At 48.8% G+C, this 21,448-nt stretch overlaps 1 protein-coding gene and 1 long non-coding RNA gene across 2 annotated transcripts in view; one reads left to right on the top strand and one right to left on the bottom strand.

The window, feature by feature from the left end:
* The window catches only part of LOC123609406 (zinc finger protein 883-like), a 32,764-nt gene extending 19,291 nt beyond the window's left edge, over positions 1 to 13,473 (top strand). Inside the window, exons 3-5 of the mRNA XM_045500432.1 lie at positions 3,059 to 4,312; positions 4,880 to 5,027; positions 11,840 to 13,473. Coding sequence (XP_045356388.1) covers positions 3,911 to 4,312; positions 4,880 to 5,027; positions 11,840 to 13,428 — 2,139 coding nt within the window. The 5' untranslated portion in view covers positions 3,059 to 3,910 and the 3' untranslated portion in view covers positions 13,429 to 13,473. The remainder of the gene's footprint in view (positions 1 to 3,058; positions 4,313 to 4,879; positions 5,028 to 11,839) is intronic.
* On the bottom strand, positions 996 to 3,140 carry LOC123609536. Its single transcript, XR_006717809.1, has 2 exons — positions 3,049 to 3,140; positions 996 to 2,694 (listed from the first exon to the last, which is right to left on the bottom strand). It is a non-coding gene; the product is annotated as an uncharacterized LOC123609536 (long non-coding RNA).
* Positions 13,474 to 21,448: the final 7,975 nt, after the last annotated feature.

Below are 21,448 nucleotides of genomic sequence, written 5' to 3'. Positions count from 1 at the left end.
AGAGAGAGAGAGAGAGCATGCGAGCAAGTTGGGGAGGGCAGAGAGACAGGAGCAGACTCCGCACTGTCAGCGCAGAGCCCAACACAGGGCTCAAACCCACAAACCGCAAGATCATGACCTGAGCCAAAATCAAGAGTGTGATGGTCAACTGACTGAGCCGCCCAGGCACCCCAGGGTTCTTCTTCTTCTTCTTCTTCTTTTTTTTTTTTAAGTTTATTTTTGAGAGATCAGGGAGGCGTAGAGAGAGGGAGAGAGAGAATCCTATCATCCACCATCAGCACAGAGCCAGACTCTGCGGTGGATCCCATGAACTGTGATATCATGACCTGAGCCTACACGAAGAGTAGGTGGCTAAACAGACTGAGCCACCCAGGCACCCCTAAAAATAGGATTACTGCTTGATTTAGCTTAAGTGAAAGTAATAAATAGGGACTGTAAATGTCAGTAATTTGACCTTTGTGGCCAAACATATTCACAAGTAGATAGAAGAGCTCTCTGCACAGGGACGTGGATAACACACATTTCCCAACATGTTACTTGTTGAGAGAGTGGTCATTGCACACGTATATGTCATGTATTTTAAGGGTATGTACAGAGGCGCCTGGGTGGCGCAGTCGGTTAAGCGTCCGACTTCAGCCAGGTCACGATCTCGCGGTCGGTGAGTTCGAGCCCCGCGTCAGGCTCTGGGCTGATGGCTCAGAGCCTGGAGCCTGTTTCCGATTCTGTGTCTCCCTCTCTCTCTGCCCCTCCCCCGTTCATGCTCTGTCTCTCTCTGTCCCAAAAATAAATAAACGTTAAAAAAAAAAAAAAAAAAAAAGAACTGTTTAAGGGTATGTACTACTACAAGTAGTACTTTACTACTAAGTAAGTAAAACATGGGTTCATATTTGATGAATTTACCATCTAATGGGAAAGACAAATGAACACAAATCAAGAGAACAATCCTGCCTGGAAGAACTGGGAAGGTATACAAAGAAAATGGGCAAGGGCATTGGTAGGACTTTAAGCATGAATTTTATCAGTTCAGGTACTCCAGAGAAATAGAGTATGAACATGTGTTTTTGTAAGGAATCAGCTCAGGCAATTGCGCGGGTTGCTAAGTCTACGACCTGCAAAGCAGGCTGCCAGGGTGGGAACTCAGGCAGGATCTCCACGTTACAGTTTTGAGGCAAAATGCCTTCTTGGGGATGTTTTTAACTTTTAGGGCCTTTGGCTGATGAGCCAAGGCCCATCCGGCCGTGCGAGAATGGGAAGGGAGGTCTCTGCTCAAATCAACCGATCCCAGAAGTGAACCCCATGTACCAGGTCGCTTCGCGACAGCAGTGGGAGCGTGAAGCCACCACAGGAGAGGCGCAGGGCGCAGTCAACGCCGCCGGCGTCCCACGCGATTCTTCCGAGGGCGCCATGCAGTGCAGTCGGGTTGTGCGCGGTGCTCCTGTCCACGTAAACGCGTCCCGCGGAGGGGGAGAGCATGGCAGCAAGCCGTCTCGGTGCTGGGGCCACGGGAAGGGCACAAGCCTACCCTCCCGCACAGACTGGGTAGGTGGGGAGGCAGGTGGCGAGCGGCCAGGCGGCTCCGAGAGCCGGAGGCGGGCGGGGGTGTCGTGACCACACCGGCCCCGGAGGGCAAGTCATAGAGACGCCCAGACCTCCCGGTACCTATGCAAACCCGGAAGTAGCCTCTCGGGATCCAGTTCCGCGGACCACTCGACGGCATCTAGTTGCGCGTCGGCGTGGGCTCGCGGTGCGGCGGGGCGCGGAGAGGCGATCGGCCAGAGGGCTGGGGCTGGAGGCGAGGTGAGGGGCGTGGGGCGACCCTCCGCTTGGCCTGCCCGGCCGGCCCCGGGGGCGGGCGCTCACGCCGCTCACGCCCGGGCGAGCGTGGCATTACTCGTAGCCCCGGGGGCTGTGAGCGCCGCAAAGACCTGCCTCCGCAGCCTGGGCGCACTGTGTCCCTAAATTGTTCGGGTCGGCTTATCACCGCTATCGTGTTAACAGGCTTATCCAAGTTCTCCGCTGCCCGGGTCATTTTGTTGTGTTTACAATACGTTCTGATCCCCTCCCCCCACCCCCAGAGTCCAGAAGAGCCTTCGCCCTGACTCCGACTCTGCCCCGAGTCCAGTGAGTTTTGTCTGGAGCCTTCACAGCCCGAGTTGTCTAAAATTTGGTGTAACCCTGACTCCTGCCGTCCACACTCCCTGAGAGCAGGAGGGTTTGCACGTAGTGAACCGGGAAGAGAACATTCTGGGGAGCTGTCGACACTGTCTAGGAAGGTGCGTCCTGTCCGCACTCTTGCGTTTCCGGCGCTTCTGCTGAGGAGGCCTCTGGGCCCCGCGAAGACCTAACGGGCTCCAGGAACCGCCGTCAGTGGCCGAAGCCAGACGTGCACACTGCATACCGAAGAGAAGAGCGGATCCTGGATCCTGGAGCTGCTGGGGATGGACCGGCTTCCCTGCCCCCCCTCCCCCCCCCCCCCGGGGAGCTGGAGGCATTGAAGGGGAAGCCACGCGGGGTAAGGGAGGGAGCTGCATGCGGGAGGAACTGCTGGGCTGGCGGGTAGTCACAGGTGGACGTGACCCTGAACAGACTCGCGCCGTTTTCCAATCCGGTCAGGCTTTATCCTCTGGGAAGGTCTGGTCCTTCACTCCTCAAGGCAAATGGTCCGCAAATCTCAAGGGAAGTTGGTTATTTCTGCTACGGACCAAAGGACTTAGGTCAGCAAGCAAGGAGTGCGCAGGCTTGAAGCAAGGTCACCTTAGATGGGTTGGAGTGGGTTGGACCGATGTTACCGCCCTCCCAAGGCTGTATCAGCTGATTAGAGCATCTATTCACATACACAGTGAGGTCAAGTTTTTGTTGTTGTCATTTGTTTTTAGTAAATTACCACACAGCATGGATAACCTGTTTTTACCAGACAAATGGGCCTCAGGCTCAACAAATTATTTTCCCTCGTCTATACACGATGTTCCTAGAAAGTAAGCATTCTTATCCCAAACACTGGGTTACAGTTATTTTCTAATATTTAAGGCAACTTAAATAGAAGTGTACCTCAATGTAGACGACTTCATTTTGTTGACGGCATGTTGTGCTTTCCTGATCCTGTTGCGTGTATTCCGGGAGACGCCGGAAGTGGGACGCGGCCGCGCGCGCCAGGGGGCGTGGCCTCCAGAGCCGCGGGCGGGGCGCTTCCGGGAGCCCGGCGGCCGTTTCCGGGAGCCGGGGGCTGGGCCCCGCACGCTGCGGCGGAGCTGGTTGAGCGGCCTAGTGTGTCCCTCGCCTTGGGGTCCAGGGTTCGGGCTCGGACCCCGGCGGGAGCGGCCCTGCGGACCCTCGGCGAGCTGAGTGAGCCGCGAGGGCGACCCAGAGTGGGGGCCCCTCGATGCGAGCAGGGAGTAGGGCTCCGCGCTCGTCGTTGCCAAGCCAGCACGAACGAAGGTCACTGCTGTTGTGACCGCGGTTCCTCAGCGCTTCTCTCCCTCTGGGTGGGCGCATCTGCGCGCGGACGGACGACCCTGTGCCACCTCACGAGGCTTGGAAGTGTTCCCTGAGGCCGGGGCGCCGGATTCGGAGGCTTCCTCGGCCTGCGCGCCCCTCCTCCAGTGACGCGACACCACCCTACGCGAGGGGTTCCGCTGGTAGTTGTGATTGCTGACTGCCCCGCGTGGAGTGGACGCTCCAGGATGCCAGGGCTCTGTGCACTGACGCAGTTCGAATGCCTGCAATGCTTTCTGCACAGGCTCTGCCTCTATTAGTGCATTTTTGTGGATTTACCGAATGAATAAAAATAGTTACTGTGGTCACAGGTCTTGCGTGGTTCTTCACAGGATCTGCCGTTTACCCCCTATTTAGTTCTGTGCCCTAGAGCGCCCTCAGCAGCCTCCAGGTGACACGCCAGCAGAAGCCAGGCAGGATGGCTGTGGACGCAAGAAAGTCTGCCGGCCAGTTCCACCCTGAATGGGGTCAGCAGGGGCCTGCGGTGGTGAAGGTGGAGCTGGAGGAGGACAACCCCGGGAGTCAGGTGCCGGACAACCAGCCCCCTGCCTGGGAGATCTTCAGACAGCGCTTCAGACACTTTTGCTACCAGGAGACGCCTGGACCCAGGGAGGCACTGCGCCGACTCCGTGAGCTGTGCCGCCAGTGGCTGCGGCCCGAGACGCACAGCAAGGAGCAGATCCTGGAGCTGCTGGTGCTGGAGCAGTTCCTGACCGTCCTGCCCGCGGAGCTCCAGGCCTGGGTGCGGGAGCACCATCCGGAGAGCGGGGACGAGGTGGTGACGGTGCTGGAGGATCTGGACGGAAAAAGAAATGTACAAGTAGGAAGGCACTGGTCTGATATGGTTGTGGGTGACTGGGAACAAAACTTCCTCAGTTGTGGAGCTCTGAGGGAGCAAGGGCAGAACCAGCATTCAGCAGGGGACCGAGCGTCTTGCTAAGCCATCCCTGAGCAGAGGGAGAGGGAGGGAACTGCAGATTCAGAGATGGTGAGTAAAGATAAGGAAGACATTTTATCTTTCAGACACTAGGAGGAGCATCATGCTCCTTACTTTAGAGGTCTCTCAACTCTCAGCCACAAAGAAGGAGGTGAAATCATTCGCAGTTTGCACACATGGAAACTAAGGTCAGAGAGGTTGTGTAACTTGGCCAGGGACACACAGGCAATAGTGAAATGACAGAAACAAGTCTTGATCGGATTTTGCTTTGCTTACTTTTCTAGCTATTTCTCAGTGCCCCAGAAGGTAAATAAGGCCCTGTTTTCAATTTTCTTTTTCCTAGTGTCTCGGGGATATTTCTTGTGGATTCCTCAAGGAGTCCTTCCAAACCAGTTTAGTCTCTTAAATTTTCAGTGTCCTTAGGGTTTAATCACTACTGCTTGTCTCCAGGTTTCAGCCTGTGTTCTGGAACAGGAAATCCTTTTGCAGAGAGTGACCCTTCAGACGCTGGATGAAGAATCTTCATACACATGGGTTCAGCCCCCAGCAATCCAGTTCAAGGGCAAAGGACCTGAGCCCCAACCATCAGAGGAAGGAGGTGAGGCAATACTTTCTCTAGGGAATTTGGCCGGAAATGAACTCTGAGTTGAATTTTTTTGTGTGGAGTATGACATGCTCATTCCTTGTGATGAGGGTTATTAAAGAACATGATGAAGGCAACATTTTAGGTAATAATGATTAAAAGGCAGTAAGTCATATCAGAACAGCCTCAGTGGTATGGTTGGTTTTAAATATCTGTATTTGCAGGGCACCTAGGTGACTCAGTTGGTTAAGCATCCGACTTCAGGTTAGGTCATGATCTCGTGGTTTATGAGTTCAAGCCCCACATCAGGCTCTATGCTGATCACTCAGAGCCTGGAGCCTGCCTTGGATTCTGTGTCTCCCTCTCTGCTCCTCCCCTGCTCATGCTCTGCCTCTCTCTTAAATAATCGTTAAAAAATATGTATATCTATCTTTGAATTTTCTGCATATGGTCTAGTAGAAATGTTATTTAAAGAATTTTGATGCCTACATTTTTCAGTTGATACTGATAGGATATTAACCCTGTAAAACTATATTAACTGTTTTTTTTTTTTTTTTTTTTTTTTTAATTTTTTTTTTTTAACGTTTATTTATTTTTGGGACAGAGAGAGACAGAGCATGAACGGGGGAGGGTCAGAGAGAGGGAGACACAGAATCGGAAACAGGCTCCAGGCTCTGAGCCATCAGCCCAGAGCCCGACGCGGGGCTCGAACTCCCGGACCGCGAGATCGTGACCTGGCTGAAGTCGGACGCTTAACCGACCGCGCCACCCAGGCGCCCCTATATTAACTGTTTTGAAAGTTACCTTTTATTATTACCAGAGAAGTATATATGCATTGTACAAAGTTAGAAAGTACATAGTAGCAAAATAAGAGAATAAAGCACCATGTTCTGTCACCCAGAGATTATTACAACTGATTTTTTATTCTATATCTGTGTAGCTTTTTATGTGCGTGTGTATTTATATGCGGGTGTGCGTACACGCATGTGCATACACACACATACCTTTTACCAAAGGGAACTCATACTCTGCTATTTTCTGATCTATTTTGTTCAGCTAATGATCTTTCCTTTCCCCCATCGGTACATCTTCATGTTACCTAAATTCAGTTCAAATTCAGATTGGCTCAGTTTTTTCGAAAATGTATTTAAAGCCGATTTGTCCAACTCTGGGTAGAATCCGGGGTTGTTAATGCCTCTTAATTCTTTGCTACATTAAAACAATTCCACTCCTTGGGGCGCCTGGGTGGCGCAGTCCTTAAGCGTCCGACTTCAGCCAGGTCACGATCTCGCGGTCCGTGAGTTCGAGCCCCGCGTCGGGCTCTGGGCTGATGGCTCAGAGCCTGGAGCCTGTTTCCGATTCTGTGTCTCCCTCTCTCTCTGCCCCTCCCCCGTTCATGCTCTGTCTCTCTCTGTCCCAAAAATAAATAAAGGTTGGGAAAAAAAAAAAAAAAAAAAAAAAAAACAATTCCACTCCCATTTTTTCCCCATAACCCAGAGTTTTTGATGAGCCCAGGCCAGTTTCCCAGCCTCTGGAGTTTTTTAATTGCTTCCTCAGTGTATCATTTACTTTGCTGCCCACGTACCTTGTATTTGCTATAAACTGGCAGTTGCATCTAAAGGCTTGAAGGATTTGAGTTAAACATTTTGGGCTAGAATTAATATTAGGTAACAAGAGACATTAATACCTGGGTGACCCGCTATTTAAATCACCGGCTTAGCATGATGACAGGAAATAGCTGGTTTTGCCCCTAATAGCTAACTGTGAGGTGTCACCTTGCCACTTTGCGAATAGCCAGTTCCCTGTCAACAAATTACAAATGTTTGATAAACCTCATATGGGTCAACCATTTTATTAAGAGTTACAGGATGAATTTGTAATTCTTTCATTCCTTCTCTGTTATTAACTGGCATTCTTCATAGTAAAGCTTTCCTTCATCCGATATGTCTGTTTGGTCACTTCCTTCTAGGCAGTCATGATTGATGCTTAGTTTCCCCCTTTTATTGACCAGTTTTCAAATTCAGGAAGTGGTTTATTAGGCACCTTAAATGGTGACATGAGATTTTAGGTTTTTTCCTGTGTTGGTATCATTATGGACATAGGCATTTGTGTTGAGTCAGCATGTTTCAACCCACCACATTTCAGTCCTCCCTTTCTTCCACACATCTTTGGCTTACGTGGATGTCTTCAGTCTTGCTCCCATCTCTGTTAATTTTGGCTCTGTTAATTTTGAATGCCTGCTTTTACTTTTTGAACAAAATAAATTGTTTCAGGCTCACCTTGTATCTTCCCTGTACCCAGATCTGCTGTCAACCATTGCTGAAGGAGCCTTGGTTTTTTAAATGGAGAATAAGATCTGGGTGTGAGGAGTGTTCTTTATCATGTGGGTAACACTGCTTCTAGGACATTTCGTGGGCAGAGCTACATAATACATATTTTTTCCTAACACGCATGAATTTATATTGATGTATTCAATTGTTTTACCATTACAATGTTCCATTACTTTTCTCTATTGTATTTGGTGTCTGCATTTATTTTTTTTAATTCATTTCTTATGTTCTCCTTTGGCTGGCTGGCTGGCTGGTTGGTTGGTTGGTTTATTCATTCACTCGCTCACTTATTTACTTAAGGTTGTGACAGTATCAGGTGATCCCGAGAAGCACAGGAGTGGGAATGGAGACACTAAAGGGAGAAAAGCCAATAAAGTGCATGAGTGAGCAGGCTGTCTTGGTTTATGTAGTTGTCTTTGTTGTTGTTGTTTTCTAACTTTTGATGTGGGTTGATTTATATATTTTCATTCTCCTATTTACTAATATAAATATTTGATGGCATGAATATTTCATTGAACACTGCTCTAGATGAATTCCAAATGTTGTGAAATGTAGTGTTCTCATTGTTATTTTCTATAAAATCTGAAATGTGTGTTTATATTTTGCCTTTGAAATAACAGTTGTTTTTTCTTTCAAATGTTTGTTTATTTACTTTTGAGAGAGAGAGCGAGCGAGCAGGGGAAGGGCAGAGAGAGAGGGAGACAGAATCTTTTTTTTTTTTTTTTTTTTTAATTTTTTTTGGGGGGCGCCTGGGTGGCTCAGTAGGTTAAGCGTCCGACTTCAGCTCAGGTCACGATCTCGCAGTCCATGAGTTCGAGCCCCGCATCGGGCTCTGGGCTGATGGCTCAGAGCCTGGAGCCTGCTTCCGATTCTGTGTCTCCCTCTCTCTCTGTCCCTCCCCCATTCATCCTCTGTCTCTCTCTATCTCAAAAATAAATAAACGTTAAAAAAAATTTTTTTTTTTTAATTTTTTTTTTTTTTTTTAATTTTTTTTTTTTCAACGTTTATTTATTTTTGGGACAGAGAGAGACAGAGCATGAATGGGGGAGGGGCAGAGAGAGAGGGAGACACAGAATCGGAAACAGGCTCCAGGCTCTGAGCCATCAGCCCAGAGCCCGACGCGGGGCTCGAACTCACGGACTGCGAGATCGTGACCTGGCTGAAGTCGGACGCTTAACCGACTGCGCCACCCAGGCGCCCCTAAATTTTTTTTAAATGTTTATTTTTGACAGAGAGAGAGACAGAGCATGAACAGGGGAGGGGCACAGAGAGAGGGAGACACAGAATCCAAAGCAGGCTCCAGGGTCTGAGCCGTCAGCACAGAGCCTGACACTGGGCTCGAACTCACAGGCTGCAAGATCATGACCTGAGCCGAAGTCGGCCGCTTAACCGACTGAGCCACCCAGGCACCTCAAGGGGGAGACAGAATCTTAAGTAGGCTCCACACTGTCCCTGACATGGGACTCCAACTCACGGAACTGTGAGATCATGACCTGAGCCAAAGTCAAGTGTCAAACGCTTAACCTACTGAGCCATCCATGCGTCCTAGTTGTTTGAGTTCAGAATTTTCAGATGGAAGAGCTTGTTTTCTGATTTTGTTTTAACTTATTGCATTGTGATCAGAGAATGTTTGTGTTAATTCATAATTTTTACAATTTATTGTGGTTTTTTTATGTCCCCATAGGTAGTTTTCATTAATGTCCACTGCACATATGAAAAGTTGTTCTGCATTCAGGATATAGAACTTGAAATACATATATATCTATAGGATTATTGACTTCACTTTGTAAATCTTCTGTATCTTAATTTTTTGTCCATTTGGTGTTTTTGAGACATAGAGAGGACAAGTAAAGCCTATTCTTTGTTATGTCTGTTCCTTAAATTTTTTTTAAGATTTTATTTTTATTTATTCAAAAAAATTTTTTTAATGTTTCTTTGTGAGAGAGAGTGCGAGTGGCGGAGGGGCAGAGAGAGAGAGGGAGACACAGAATCAGAAGCCGGCTCCAGGCTCTGAGCTGTCAGCACAGAGTTCAACACAGGGCTCGAACTCATGGATCACAAGATCATGACCTGAGCCAAAGTCAGATGCTTAACTGACTGAACCACCCATGTGCTTCTTTTAAGATTTTATTTTTTTGGGGCGCCTGGGTGGCGCAGTCGATTAAGCGTCCGACTTCAGCCAGGTCACGATCTCGCTGTCCGTGAGTTCGAGCCCCGCGTCGGGCTCTGGGCTGATGGCTCAGAGCCTGGAGCCTGTTTCCGATTCTGTGTCTCCCTCTCTCTCTGCCCCTCCCCCGTTCATGCTCTGTCTCTCTCTGTCCCAAAAATGAATAAACGTTGAAAAAAAAAAATTAAAAAAAAAAAAAAAAGATTTTATTTTTAAGTAATCTCTACATCCAACGTGGGGCTCGAACTCATAACCCTGAGCTCAAGTGTTGCATGCTCTACCGGCCAAGCCTGCCAGGTGCCCCTGTCTGTTTTTTTATATCACCTATAGTTTCTGCTTTAGGAAAGTTGCCACTCTGTTATTTTCTGTATAATTATTCATATGTGTTACATCTGCATTGCAAATTGTATTCTTTATTTTAGCATTTTTAAGTGTTCTTCTTTGTCTCATTTCATGCTTTTGGCCTGCATCTCCTCTTTCAAAATCTTGATTCTTTCTTTCTTTTTATTTGCATTTGCTTAATTTATCCTTATTCACATATTTTGCTGTATATGTGTCTCTTGACTATACACATAGAGTTGAGGGGAGCCTGGGGGGCTCAGTCGGTTAAGCGTCTGACTCTTAATTTCGGCTCAGGCCATGATCTGCTGGTTTGTGAGTTTGATCCCCCCATCAGGTTCTGTACTGACAGTGGGGAGCCTACTTGGGACTCCCTCTCTCTACCTGTCTTCCCCTCCCTGTGCACGCTCTCTCTCTCAAAATGAATAAAATAGGGGTGCCTGGGTAACTCTGTCCGTTAAGCTTCCAACTCTTGGTTTCGGCTCAGATCATGATACATGATACATGGTTTGTGGGATGGAGCCCCCACATCGGGCTCTGCACTGACAGCACAAAGCCTGCTTGGGATTCTCTCTCTCTCTCTCTCTCTCTCTCTCTCTGCGCCCCCCCCCCCCACTGTCTCTGTCTCTCTCAAATAAATAAACTTAAAAAGATAAAAATAAATAGGGGCACTTGGGTGGCTCAGTTGGCTGAGTGTCCGACTTTGACTTAGGTCATGATCTCGTGGTTTGTGGGTTTGAGCCCCGTGTTGGGCTCTGTGCTGACAGCTCAGAGCCTGGAGCCTGCTTCAAATTTTGTGTCTCCCTCTCTCTCTGCCTCTCCCCAGCGCGCTCTCTCTCTCTCTCTGTCTCAAAAATAAATAAACTTAAAAAATAAATACACACACACACACACACACACATATATAAAATAGAGTTCAGTTTTGCTCTGTGAGCAAATCTAGTGTTTTTTAATGAGTTAAGCCATTTGCATTTATTGATATGGCTGTTAGGACAATTATGTTTGACTTTAACATAATTTGCTTATGTTTTTTGTTCTACGTGTCCTCTATACACATATGAATATATGAATATATGAACATAAGTACAAACATTCATATGTGCATAGATACATATGTGTGTGTGCACGTGCGTGTATATGCTTTTCAACGTGTGGTTTCTTTACTCTTTTTTTTATTTTTATTTTTTGGACTTTATTTTTAAGTAACCTCTGCATCCAACATGGGGCTTGACCTCAACCCTGAGATCAAGGGTCTCGTGCTCTTCCAGCTGAGCCAGCCAGGCGCCCCTCCACTCTTTTCTTTTTAGTTGTAGTAGTTCTTATACTGAGGAAGCTTTGTGTTTTTTTGTGCTAGTTGTACATAGTTATCAACTGCTGCTTAACAAGGGTACCACAAAGTTAGTGGCTTAAAACCATACACGTTTTATCTCACAATGTCTGTGGGTCAAGAGTCTGGGTTGGCTCAGCTGGCCCCGTGCTTCTGGGTCTCTTACAAGGTTGTGGTCAAGGTGCTAGGGCTGAGGTCTCATCTGAGTTGTGACTGGGGAAGGATCTATTTCCAGCCTTACATCGATGCCGGCAGGACTCCCTTCTCTGTCAGACAGGGACTTCTCTATCTCAGTCCCTTGCCGGCTGCTGGCCAAGGCCACTCTTGCCACATGGCTTCTCTGTATGGTGGTGGTGGCTCTCTTCATCAAAGCCAGCAAGCCAGCAAGGAAGGGTGTTAGTGGAGAGTCCATCGGCAAGATGGGACTTACAGTCTTATGTCACTACAGAAGTGACGGCCTGTCACCTTTGCCACACGCTGCTGGTAACTCAGCCATGCTTTGTTCTTTCTCAGTTCCACACCTGTACCACGACTAACATAAGAGATGATGCGATATCTTCTGTTAACATCAACCTAAAATCAAGACTAACCTTTCCAGCTGTCTATCTCTCACATTGCTTTTGAGTTCTCTTTTCTCCTCAAGTTGTGTGGTCTGTTGTTCCAGATGGTGGAGTGAGGACTGACAACGTGATGTTAGACGTGAAGCAGGAACTCTGTGAAGAAACAGAGCCTTGTGGGAAGGGGTCTGATGGACAGGATGGAACTTCATCTCAGCATGCCAAATACACAGGGGACAGGGAGCCCAGTGGAACTTTGGAAAGGCAGGACGGGGGTGCCCCAGGCAGAAAAGTCTCTGCCTGTGAAGAATGCAGGAAAACCTTCACCTGGACAAGAGGCCTTCACACGCACAGGAGGACCCACAGTGGGGAGACAGCACGCTCACACACAGAGCGTGGAGAGGCCTTCATCAGACAGTCAGAGCTTAACCAGCACCAGGAGCTTCGTGGCAAGGAAGAGCCTTATCACTGTCAAGAGTGTGGCAAAGGTTTCAGTCGGAAAGCAGGCCTCCTCCAACATCTCAAAAGCCACACTGGAGAAAAGCCCTATCGATGTAGTAAATGTGGCCGGTATTTTAGTCGGAGATCAGTTCTTACAAAGCATCAAAGTGTCCACACTGGAGAGAAACCTTTTGAGTGTACAGACTGTGGACAAGCCTTCTGCCATAGTTCAGACCTAACTGAACATCAGCGATTCCACAAGGAGAAGCCTTATGAATGTAACGAGTGTGGGAAAACCTTCCGGCAACGCTCACATCTGATCGAGCATCAGCGAATTCACAGTGAAGAAAAACCCTATGAATGCAAAGTGTGTGGAAAAGCCTTCACTCAGTATGCAGGACTTAACCAACACCAGAGAATCCACACTGGAGAGAAACCTTTTGAATGTCCTGTGTGTGGACGCGCCTTTAGCCGGACCTCAGAGCTCATAATACATCACAGAATCCACTCGGGGGAGAAACCCTATGAGTGTGCTGAGTGTGGCAAAAGCTTTAGCGTGAGCTCAACCCTGGTCATACACCAAAGAAGCCACACCGGGGAGAAGCCCTATAAATGCGGTGAGTGTGGCGAAGCCTTCAGCCAACGCTCGGGCCTTAATAAGCACAGGTTGGGAGGGAAGCACGGGAACCCCCCCGAGCCAGGAACACACAAGTGTGGCGAGTGTGGGAAGACCTTCACTCGGTCGACCGGCTTGCGGAACCACACAAGAATCCACACTGGGGATAAAACCCACCAGTGCCCTGAGTGTGGGAAGGCCTTCACCAGGGGCGAGCATCTTATCGAACACCAGGCGATTCACAACAAGGTAAAGCCCTATCAGTGTAAAGAGTGTGGCAAAGCCTTCAGCCAGAAGACGGGTCTCAGTCACCATGTCAGAATCCACACGGGCGAGAAGCCTTTTCAGTGCCCGGAATGTGGGCGCGCCTTCAGTTGGAAGTCAGATCTCGAGAAACATAAGAGAGTCCACTCGGAGGAGAAGCCCTACGCGTGTGAGGAGTGTGGGAAGGCCTACAGGCAGAGAGCCACGCTGCTCCAGCACCTGAGGGGCCACAGGGAGCTGAGCCCGGCCGGCCGAGTGAGTGCGGGGAATCCCCCTGGGGGCCCCGACCCAGTACCAGAGAGTCCGCTGCACCCCGACACCCCGCCCAGGTGTGAGGTGAAAACTGCGGGGAGAGTTCACGACTCCTTTTCTTAACTGAGGTCAAATGTTTCTTGAACTTCATTATTTAAAGAAAACCAGAGGGGCGCCTGGGTGGCGCAGTCGGTTAAGCATCCGACTTCAGCCAGGTCACAATCTCGCGGTCCGTGAGTTCGAGCCCCGCGTCAGGCTCTGGGCTGATGGCTCAGAGCCTGGAGCCTGTTTCCGATTCTGTGTCTCCCTCTCTCTCTGCCCCTCCCCCATTCATGCTCTGTCTCAAAAATAAATAAAATGTTAAAAAAAAATTTAAAAAAAAATTATATTTTCTACTGAATTCACAAGTTTTCATGTAGTGTGTTTTCAACCCATTCTAATTCCTCACTAGCTTTAGCCTAGCCCGGCGTTGAAATTACTACTCTGAGTACCGGCCCCCGGGACACTACAATGTCCAAGTTTGGAATGTGTGGAATGTGTGAGGTGAGTTGTCTTGTTTCCTTCCCTCCCTAACCACACCCTTAGCCACAAGTGGGTGGCCTGCAGACCCTTCCTGATCTCCACCCCTATAATTAGCATTTCCTGATGAAGAAAGGATGTGTTATATAGTTGTTTTTTTTTTTAACGTTTATTCATTTTTGAGGGAGAGCACGAGCAGGGGAGGGGCAAAGAGAGAAGGGGGCAGAGGATCTGAAGCAGGCTCCAGGCTCCGCAGGTGACAGCACAGAGCCCAATGTGGGACTTGAACTCACAAACCATGAGATCATGACCTGAGCCGAAGTTGGACGCTGCTCAACCCACTGAGCCACCCAGGCACCCCAAGGATGTGCTATAGTCTGAGTGACGTGGAGAGCATCGTGTTTTGGCCTCCAGTAGCTCAAAATCAGGGGTGGGGGCACATTCTGACCAAAGCCAAGGGCATACTCTTCTCATTGTGAGCACGCTCCTTGAGCTTACAACCGAGGACAGAAGGGAAGAGGGAAAATCAAACTTTTCATTCCAGCATTTTCGCCCTCCTACAAGTTGTATTTACACAACTGAAAACCTCTTTCGGAACTACCTGTGTCCCTCGGGCAATGACATGAGGGACTTCTGTGCTGAACCTCATAATAGTTTTCAAATACTGGAGAGTATTTTCTCATTTTTTTGTGCTGTCCGTAATGGAACAGCTACAGATGTGACACATTTTAAAGTTTAATCTGCATTATTAACGTTGTCTTCAACACTTTTTTTTTTTTCAACGTTTATTTATTTTTGGGACAGAGAGAGACAGAGCATGAACGGGCGAGGGGCAGAGAGAGAGGGAGACACAGAATCGGAAACAGGCTCCAGGCTCTGAGCCATCAGCCCAGAGCCCGACTCGGGGCTCGAACCCATGGACCGCGAGATCGTGACCTGGCTGAAGTCGGACGCTTAACCGACTGCGCCACCCAGGCGCCCCAAAACCTGATGTCTTTTTTTTTTTTTTTTATAATTTTTTTTTTCAACGTTTATTTATTTTTGGGACAGAGAGAGACAGAGCATGAACGGGGGAGGGGCAGAGAGAGAGGGAGACACAGAATCGGAAACAGGCTCCAGGCTCTGAGCCATCAGCCCAGAGCCCGACGCGGGGCTCGAACTGACGGACCGCGAGATCGTGACCTGGCTGAAGTCGGACGCCCAACCGACTGCGCCACCCAGGCGCCCCTTCAACACTTTCTTAAATCTAGACAGCCAGCAAGAGAATAATCCTGCTTCTCCTTTCCTTTGATGTTTGCATCACGTCTGTTTTCCCAACCTTTTACTTTCCATTTACCTGTATCATTAAATTTGAAGAGCGTTTCTTACAGATGGCACATATTTGGGTGACGGGTTTTTAATTTATTCCACCAACTGTTGTTTTAGGATTGGTGGATTGAACTGAAGCGTTTTCTACTTAATGTCATTATTGGTATTTTAAGGCTTAAGTCTGCTATTTTTTTTCTTGTTCCCTGTGTTGCATTTCTGTGGTTTCTCTTCCCTGCCTTCTTGAACATGATTTTGGAAGTCCATCCTGACTGGTTTATAATGTTTTTGAATGTATCTCTGAATAGCATCTTTGTCTTTGATAAAAGCTGTTATTTTGAACTGGCTTTCAACCCACATACACTCTACCCCTTTCTCTCCAAGAAATACATCAGGTTTTGTTAATCTTGACTTGAGAACAACCGTAGACAGGAATACAAACATTCTAAATAGACACAGAGGGGGCGCCTGGGTGGCGCAGTCGATTAAGCGTCCGACTTCAGCCAGGTCACGATCTCGCGGTCCGGGAGTTCGAGCCCCGCGTCGGGCTCTGGGCTGATGGCTCAGAGCCTGGAGCCTGTTTCCGATTCTGTGTCTCCCTCTCTCTCTGCCCCTCCCCCGTTCATGCTCTGTCTCTCTCTGTCCCAAAAATAAATAAACGTTGAAAAAAAAAAAAAATTTTAAACAGACACAGAGGACCAGAGTTGGGTTCTTATCAAAGTCTGTGTTGGTTTTTTCTGTTACTGCTTACTCTCACATCTCAGGAGAGCCCGTGATGAGGCCCAGCAGAGGGAGCCTGCCAGGACTTCTGGAGCTAAGAATGGCTGAGAGCAGGACTCTGTTTTATTCTCAGCCTATCTCTGCACTTCAAGCAGTACCTGACATGTATTTGTTGCTCCATAAATATTGAAGGAAGGAAGGAAAGGAGGTTTCTGGGCCTTGGAAAGCTCGGAGTTCGTTACCAGTGGCTGAGGCTGGAGACACACAACCAGGCACTGATCCTGGAGCTCCTGGTATATTAAGTGGTTCTTGACCATCCTGCCTAAGGAGCTATAGGCCTAAGTTCGAAAACATAATCCAGGGGAAAGTGATGCCTTTGCTGTGGGAGAAATCTGGTTAACAACACCTTAAGTAATCCAACAACAGCTAGTAATGGGATGAACTGATATATGGCTTCTGATATCATTGCTTCACTGAGGACACATCACTTCTGTGGTATTTTTGGCAAAAAAAAAAAAAAAAAAATGCATAACCTGAATCTAGTCGTGAGGAAACATTAGGCAAACCCAAGTTTGGGGCAGAGTGTTCAACAGACCAACTGCCCTGTGTTCTTCAAAAATATCTATGTTTGAGAGACAAACATTGGGGAATTGTTTTAGATTAAAGGAGATTAAGAAATGTAACGTGAGCTCAATGCGTGAGCCCAGGTTGGATCCCAGACTGGAATAAAATTTATGTGAAGAACATTATTGGGACAGTTGGCATAATGGGAACATGGACTATTCATTCAATAATAGTATTGTATCAGTGTTCAGTTTGAGTCAGGCATTGTTTTGTGGTCCCAAGGCAGAATGTCTGTTTTTAGAATGTGCATGTTGAAGTGTTCAGGGATGAAGGTTCTTGATACCACAACACATCTTTAGGAAGTTTAGTGGGTTAGCGAATGACAGCAGTCAGGTATACGTGAAGAAGAAAACCAAGTGTCAAGCATTAATAATAGGCAAATCTCAGTAAAAGGGATATAGCACTCATGTTGTTCCTATAATTTTTTCTAAGTGAAGGTTGAAATAAAAACCATACCCACACCAGAACAAACCCAAAGAGTGAATATCAAGTATTGGTTTTTATTGGAGAAGTGTAGAGAGTATGTGATAAGCCAGGACAACTTGTGGAAGGAGGGAGGTAAGTGACAGATGTCTCAGTATAGGAAAGGCTGGAACGCACATGGTGACAGTACTAGTCTGTATGTCCGGGGTTGTTTCGACAACTCTACCAGACACTCGAAACTTCTCATGTAAGGAAGGTTTTCTCATTGGATTTCTTCTTTCCAACAGAGGCCAGTTTGCACTGAAGTGTTTTCTTGTAGCATCTACATTTTCTACTGGATGATTGGCAAGCTTCTTTCAGACTCAGGACTCCTTTAAGATGAACTCACACACCACTTACCTCACAGACACTGAAATTCTTCTAGCGGCCATTCACCTCACTAGACATAAGCATTAAATAATGCAGGTTTAGAGCTGGAAGAGATCAAAACAAAACACCCTCACTCCTTTCTCAAGCCTTTCTTAAGTGCCGACCCAGTGCCAACCATATAAAGGAAAATGATGCAAAAAAATGTTTAGCAGATGCGAAATGGGCATTCTTCCAAGATGAAAAGTGCTTTATTGGGAAGAATTATTTTATTTTTATTTTATTTCATTCAGAGAACAGAAGCTTGATTTGTGGCGTGTCTCAGACCACTGCTCCTGACTTCCTACTGGATTTACGGTGTTTATAGGCAACATAGTTCCCTTTCAATAATGAAAAACTGGCCCAACTATGGTAAGAATATAAGTCTCCCTTAGGGTGTTTGGTCTTCTAATTTGTCATTATGTCACTTTTCTGCTCTACACCCTTTGATCCTCCAAAACTAAGACTCTTCACACTTCCCTGGTCATTGAGAATGTTTCTCCTGTTTCTCTCTCTCTCTTTGTTTAAAGTTTATTACTTAGAGACAGAGAGAGAGAGAAAGCTATCTCGGGTGGGGGAGGGGCAGAGAGAGAATCCCAAGCAGGCCCCATGCTGTCAGCACAGAGCCTGATGCAGGGCTCCATCTCACAAACTGTGATATCGTGACCTGAACCGAAGTCAAGAGTCGGGTGCTCAACCAACTAAACCACCCAGATGCCCCTCCCCTGTCTCTTTTTGTAGTTTTTACATCTCACTTCTGTAGGGAATAGAAATCACTTCTGTTACAGGCCGATAATATGATCTCCATGTTCCCCTATCCTTGCAAATACAATGTGTTCTTAAAACAATTGACATCTGGGGGCGCCTGGGTGACTCAGTCGGTTAAGCGTCCGACTTTGGCTCAGGTCATGATCTCACGGTCCGTGAATTCGAGCCCTGCGTCGGGCTCCGTGCTGACAGCTCAGAGCCTGAGCCCGTTTCAGATTCTGTGTCTCCCTCTCTCTCTGCCTCTCCCCTGTTCATGCTCTGTCTCTGTCTGTCTCAAATATAAATACACGTTAAAAAAAAAAGAATTGACATCTGGAGGAGCATCAAAAGTTACCAAAGGTGTCAGGCCTTCAGACGCCACTCAAATGTGAATCGCCATAAGCTCAACTTTTAAAAAGTTGAGATATAATTGACATATATGTTTCAGGTCTACAATATAATAATTTGGTATTTGTATATATCCTGAAGCAATCACCACAGTAAGTGTAGTTAACATCCATCACCATGTATAGTTACAATTTTTTTCATTGAATGAAAACATTTAAGATCTCTCAGCAACTCTCAAATGTGCAATACAGTATCATTAGCCATAGTCACCATGGGATACATTACAGCCTCCTCCCTTATTTATTTTATAACTGCAAGTTTGTATCTTCTGACCACCTTCACCCATTTCACCCCTCCCGCCTCCCGCCTCCGGTGACCACCAGTCTGTTCTCTGTGTCTGAGTTTGGTTCGTTGTTCTTTTAGATTCCACATATCAGTGAGATCATATGGTATTTGTCTTTCTGTGTCTGACGTATTTCACTTAGCATAATGCCTTCAGTGTCCATCCAGGCAAATGACCAGATGTCATTCTTTTTTTATGGCTAAACAGTATTCCGTTGTATTTATATACCAGTTTCCTCATCCAACCATCCCCTGATGGACACTGGTTGTGCCCGTGTCTTCGCTACTGTGTGTAATGCAGCCATGAGCATGTGGGTGCAGATCTCTTTCTGAGCTCGTGTTTTCTTTGCCTTTGAAAGTGGGATTTCTGGATATGTGGTAGTTCTATTTTTATTTTGTTGAGGAACTTCTGTGCTGTTTTCCATAGCAGCCATTCCAATTTACATTCCCACCAACAGTGAACAAGGGATCCCTTTCCTCCACGTTCTGCCAGACCCTTGTTATCTCTTGTCTTTTTGATAATAACTATCCTAACAAGGTTGGGTTGGATTTACATTTCCCTGATGGTGAGTGATGTTGAGCACTTTTTTTTTTTTTTTAACATTTATTTATTTTTGAGACAGAGACAGCATGAATGGGGGAGGGTCAGAGAGAGGGAGACACAGAATCCGAAACAGGCTCCAGCCTCAGAGCTGTCAGCACAGAGCCCAACGCGGGGCTTGAACTCAGGGGCCGCGAGATCATGACCTGAGCCAAAGTCAGCGGGTCAACCGACTGAGCCACCCAGGCGCCCCTGTTGAGCACTTTTTTTTATGTACCTGTTTGCCATCTTTACATCTTTGGGAAAATGTCTATTCAGATCCTCTGCCCATCTTTAAATTTTTAAAATCAGTTTGGATTTTTCTTTTTCTTTTTCTTTTTCAATCGAGTTGCATGGGTTCTTTATACACAGGCACATACCCCAGAGACACTGCAGCTTTAGTTCCGGACCACTGCAGTAAAGTGAGTCAAATGAATGTTTTCGTTTCCCAGTCGTATAAAAGTTGTGTTTGCACTATACTGAAGTCTATTAAGTGTGCAATAGCATTGTGTCTACAAAAACCACATAGATGCCTTAATTTAAAGATCCTCTGTTGTTAAAATGTGCTAACCATCATCTGAGCTTTCCACACTCTGTAACCACTGACCACAGATCACCATAACAAATAATACTGAACAGGATGAAATCAAAAGGTTGAAAACGTTGTGAGAATTACCAAAACTAAGTGAGCGAATGTTGAAAACATGGCGCCAATAGCCCGCTGGATGCTCGGTTGTCACCCCCTTCACTTTGGGGGGAGAAAGGCAGTGTCTGTGACGAGCGGTAAACGAAGCCTGCGGGTATTGGGGGTATTGGTCCCCGTCAGACATGTGATTTGTAAATCTTTTCTCGCATCCAGCAGGTTGCCGGCCCTGCGCCCCCAGCGCGGAACCGGGCATGCAACCGGTTTTCGTCCCGGCTTCGGGCCGTGTGGCCGCCCCCCACCCCCAGGTCGTCAGCACGTGGGGAAGTTTCGGCGGGGGGGGGGGGAGGGGGGCAGGGCGACCTCCCCAGGCGGAGCCCCGAGAGCGAGGCGGGCCTCCCCTGTGCGCTAGCGACCCCCATCCGTGGCTTTCCGCTTGGACGAGAGGCGCTTCTGCTCTCGGAGCGATTTTGCGGCCGCGAGCCCCGCCCCCCACCAGCCTCTCAAACTCGCAGGCGGCTGTTAGTCTGGGAAGCGGCGGGGACGGACCCGGGGGAGGGCTCACACCTGGTGGGGGAGGAACCCGGGGGGGCGGGGGGAGGAACCCGGGGGACGGGGGGAGGTGGGGAGGGCGCACTTCTGGCCGCGCGGAGGGACCCGGGGAGGGCGCACCCCTGGTCGGGGAGGAACCCGGGGGGGGGGGGGGAGGGGGGAGGAACCCGGGGGGCGGGGGGAGGTGGGGGGAGGAACCCGGGGGGCGGGGGGAGGTGGGGAGGGCGCACCTCTGGCCGCGCGGAGGGACCCGGGGAGGGCGCACACCTGGTCGGGGAGGAACCCGGGGGGTGGGGGGAGGAACCCGGAGGGCGGGGGGAGGTGGGGGGAGGAACCCGGGGGGAGGTGGGGAGGGCGCACCCCTGGCCGCGCGGAGGGACCCGGGGGAGGGCGCACACCTGGCGGGCGCCCTGCGGCCTGGGGTTAGGGAGGGGTGCTGGGGGGTCGTCACCACGCGGCGGTGCGGGGCTTCGGCAGCCTGCGGGGAGGCCCCCCCCCCCCCCCGCCTGCCCGGGGGAGCGGGTTTGGCGGCACCGCCCGCAGTTCGCGCTCCCGCGGCCTCTGCGCTTTCCCGGGAAGGCGCGGAGCTGGGGCTCTGAGGCGGCACCTGGTGGTCGCGGGGCAGAGGCGCGGCCCGCGGGGGGCGAGCACTTCCGTGCACCTGCGCCGGCGCGCCCGCGTCCCACGTGCTGGGCTCGGTCGTGCGCGGGAATTTCCGCCAACGGGGGGACGAAGCTTCCCCACCCCAGCTCGTCCGGTGTCCCCTCCGGAGTCTAGTGCCTCGGGTGCGGGGACCGCATCTGGCGTATTTTGCCATGTGGTCAAAATATTTTCTTACGGAAAATGTTAAAGTTTTTTCCTTTTTTTTTTTTTTTAATTAGTAAACTCTACCCCCAACGTGGGGCTCGACCTCAGAACCCCTAAATCAAGAGTCG

The sequence above is a fragment of the Leopardus geoffroyi genome, chromosome B2 (genome assembly GCF_018350155.1).
Source record: "Leopardus geoffroyi isolate Oge1 chromosome B2, O.geoffroyi_Oge1_pat1.0, whole genome shotgun sequence".
Classification (NCBI taxonomy): Eukaryota; Metazoa; Chordata; class Mammalia; order Carnivora; family Felidae; genus Leopardus; species Leopardus geoffroyi.
The sequence above is the reverse complement of the archived record's forward strand: the minus strand, read 5'-3'. Positions and strand labels throughout refer to the sequence as shown.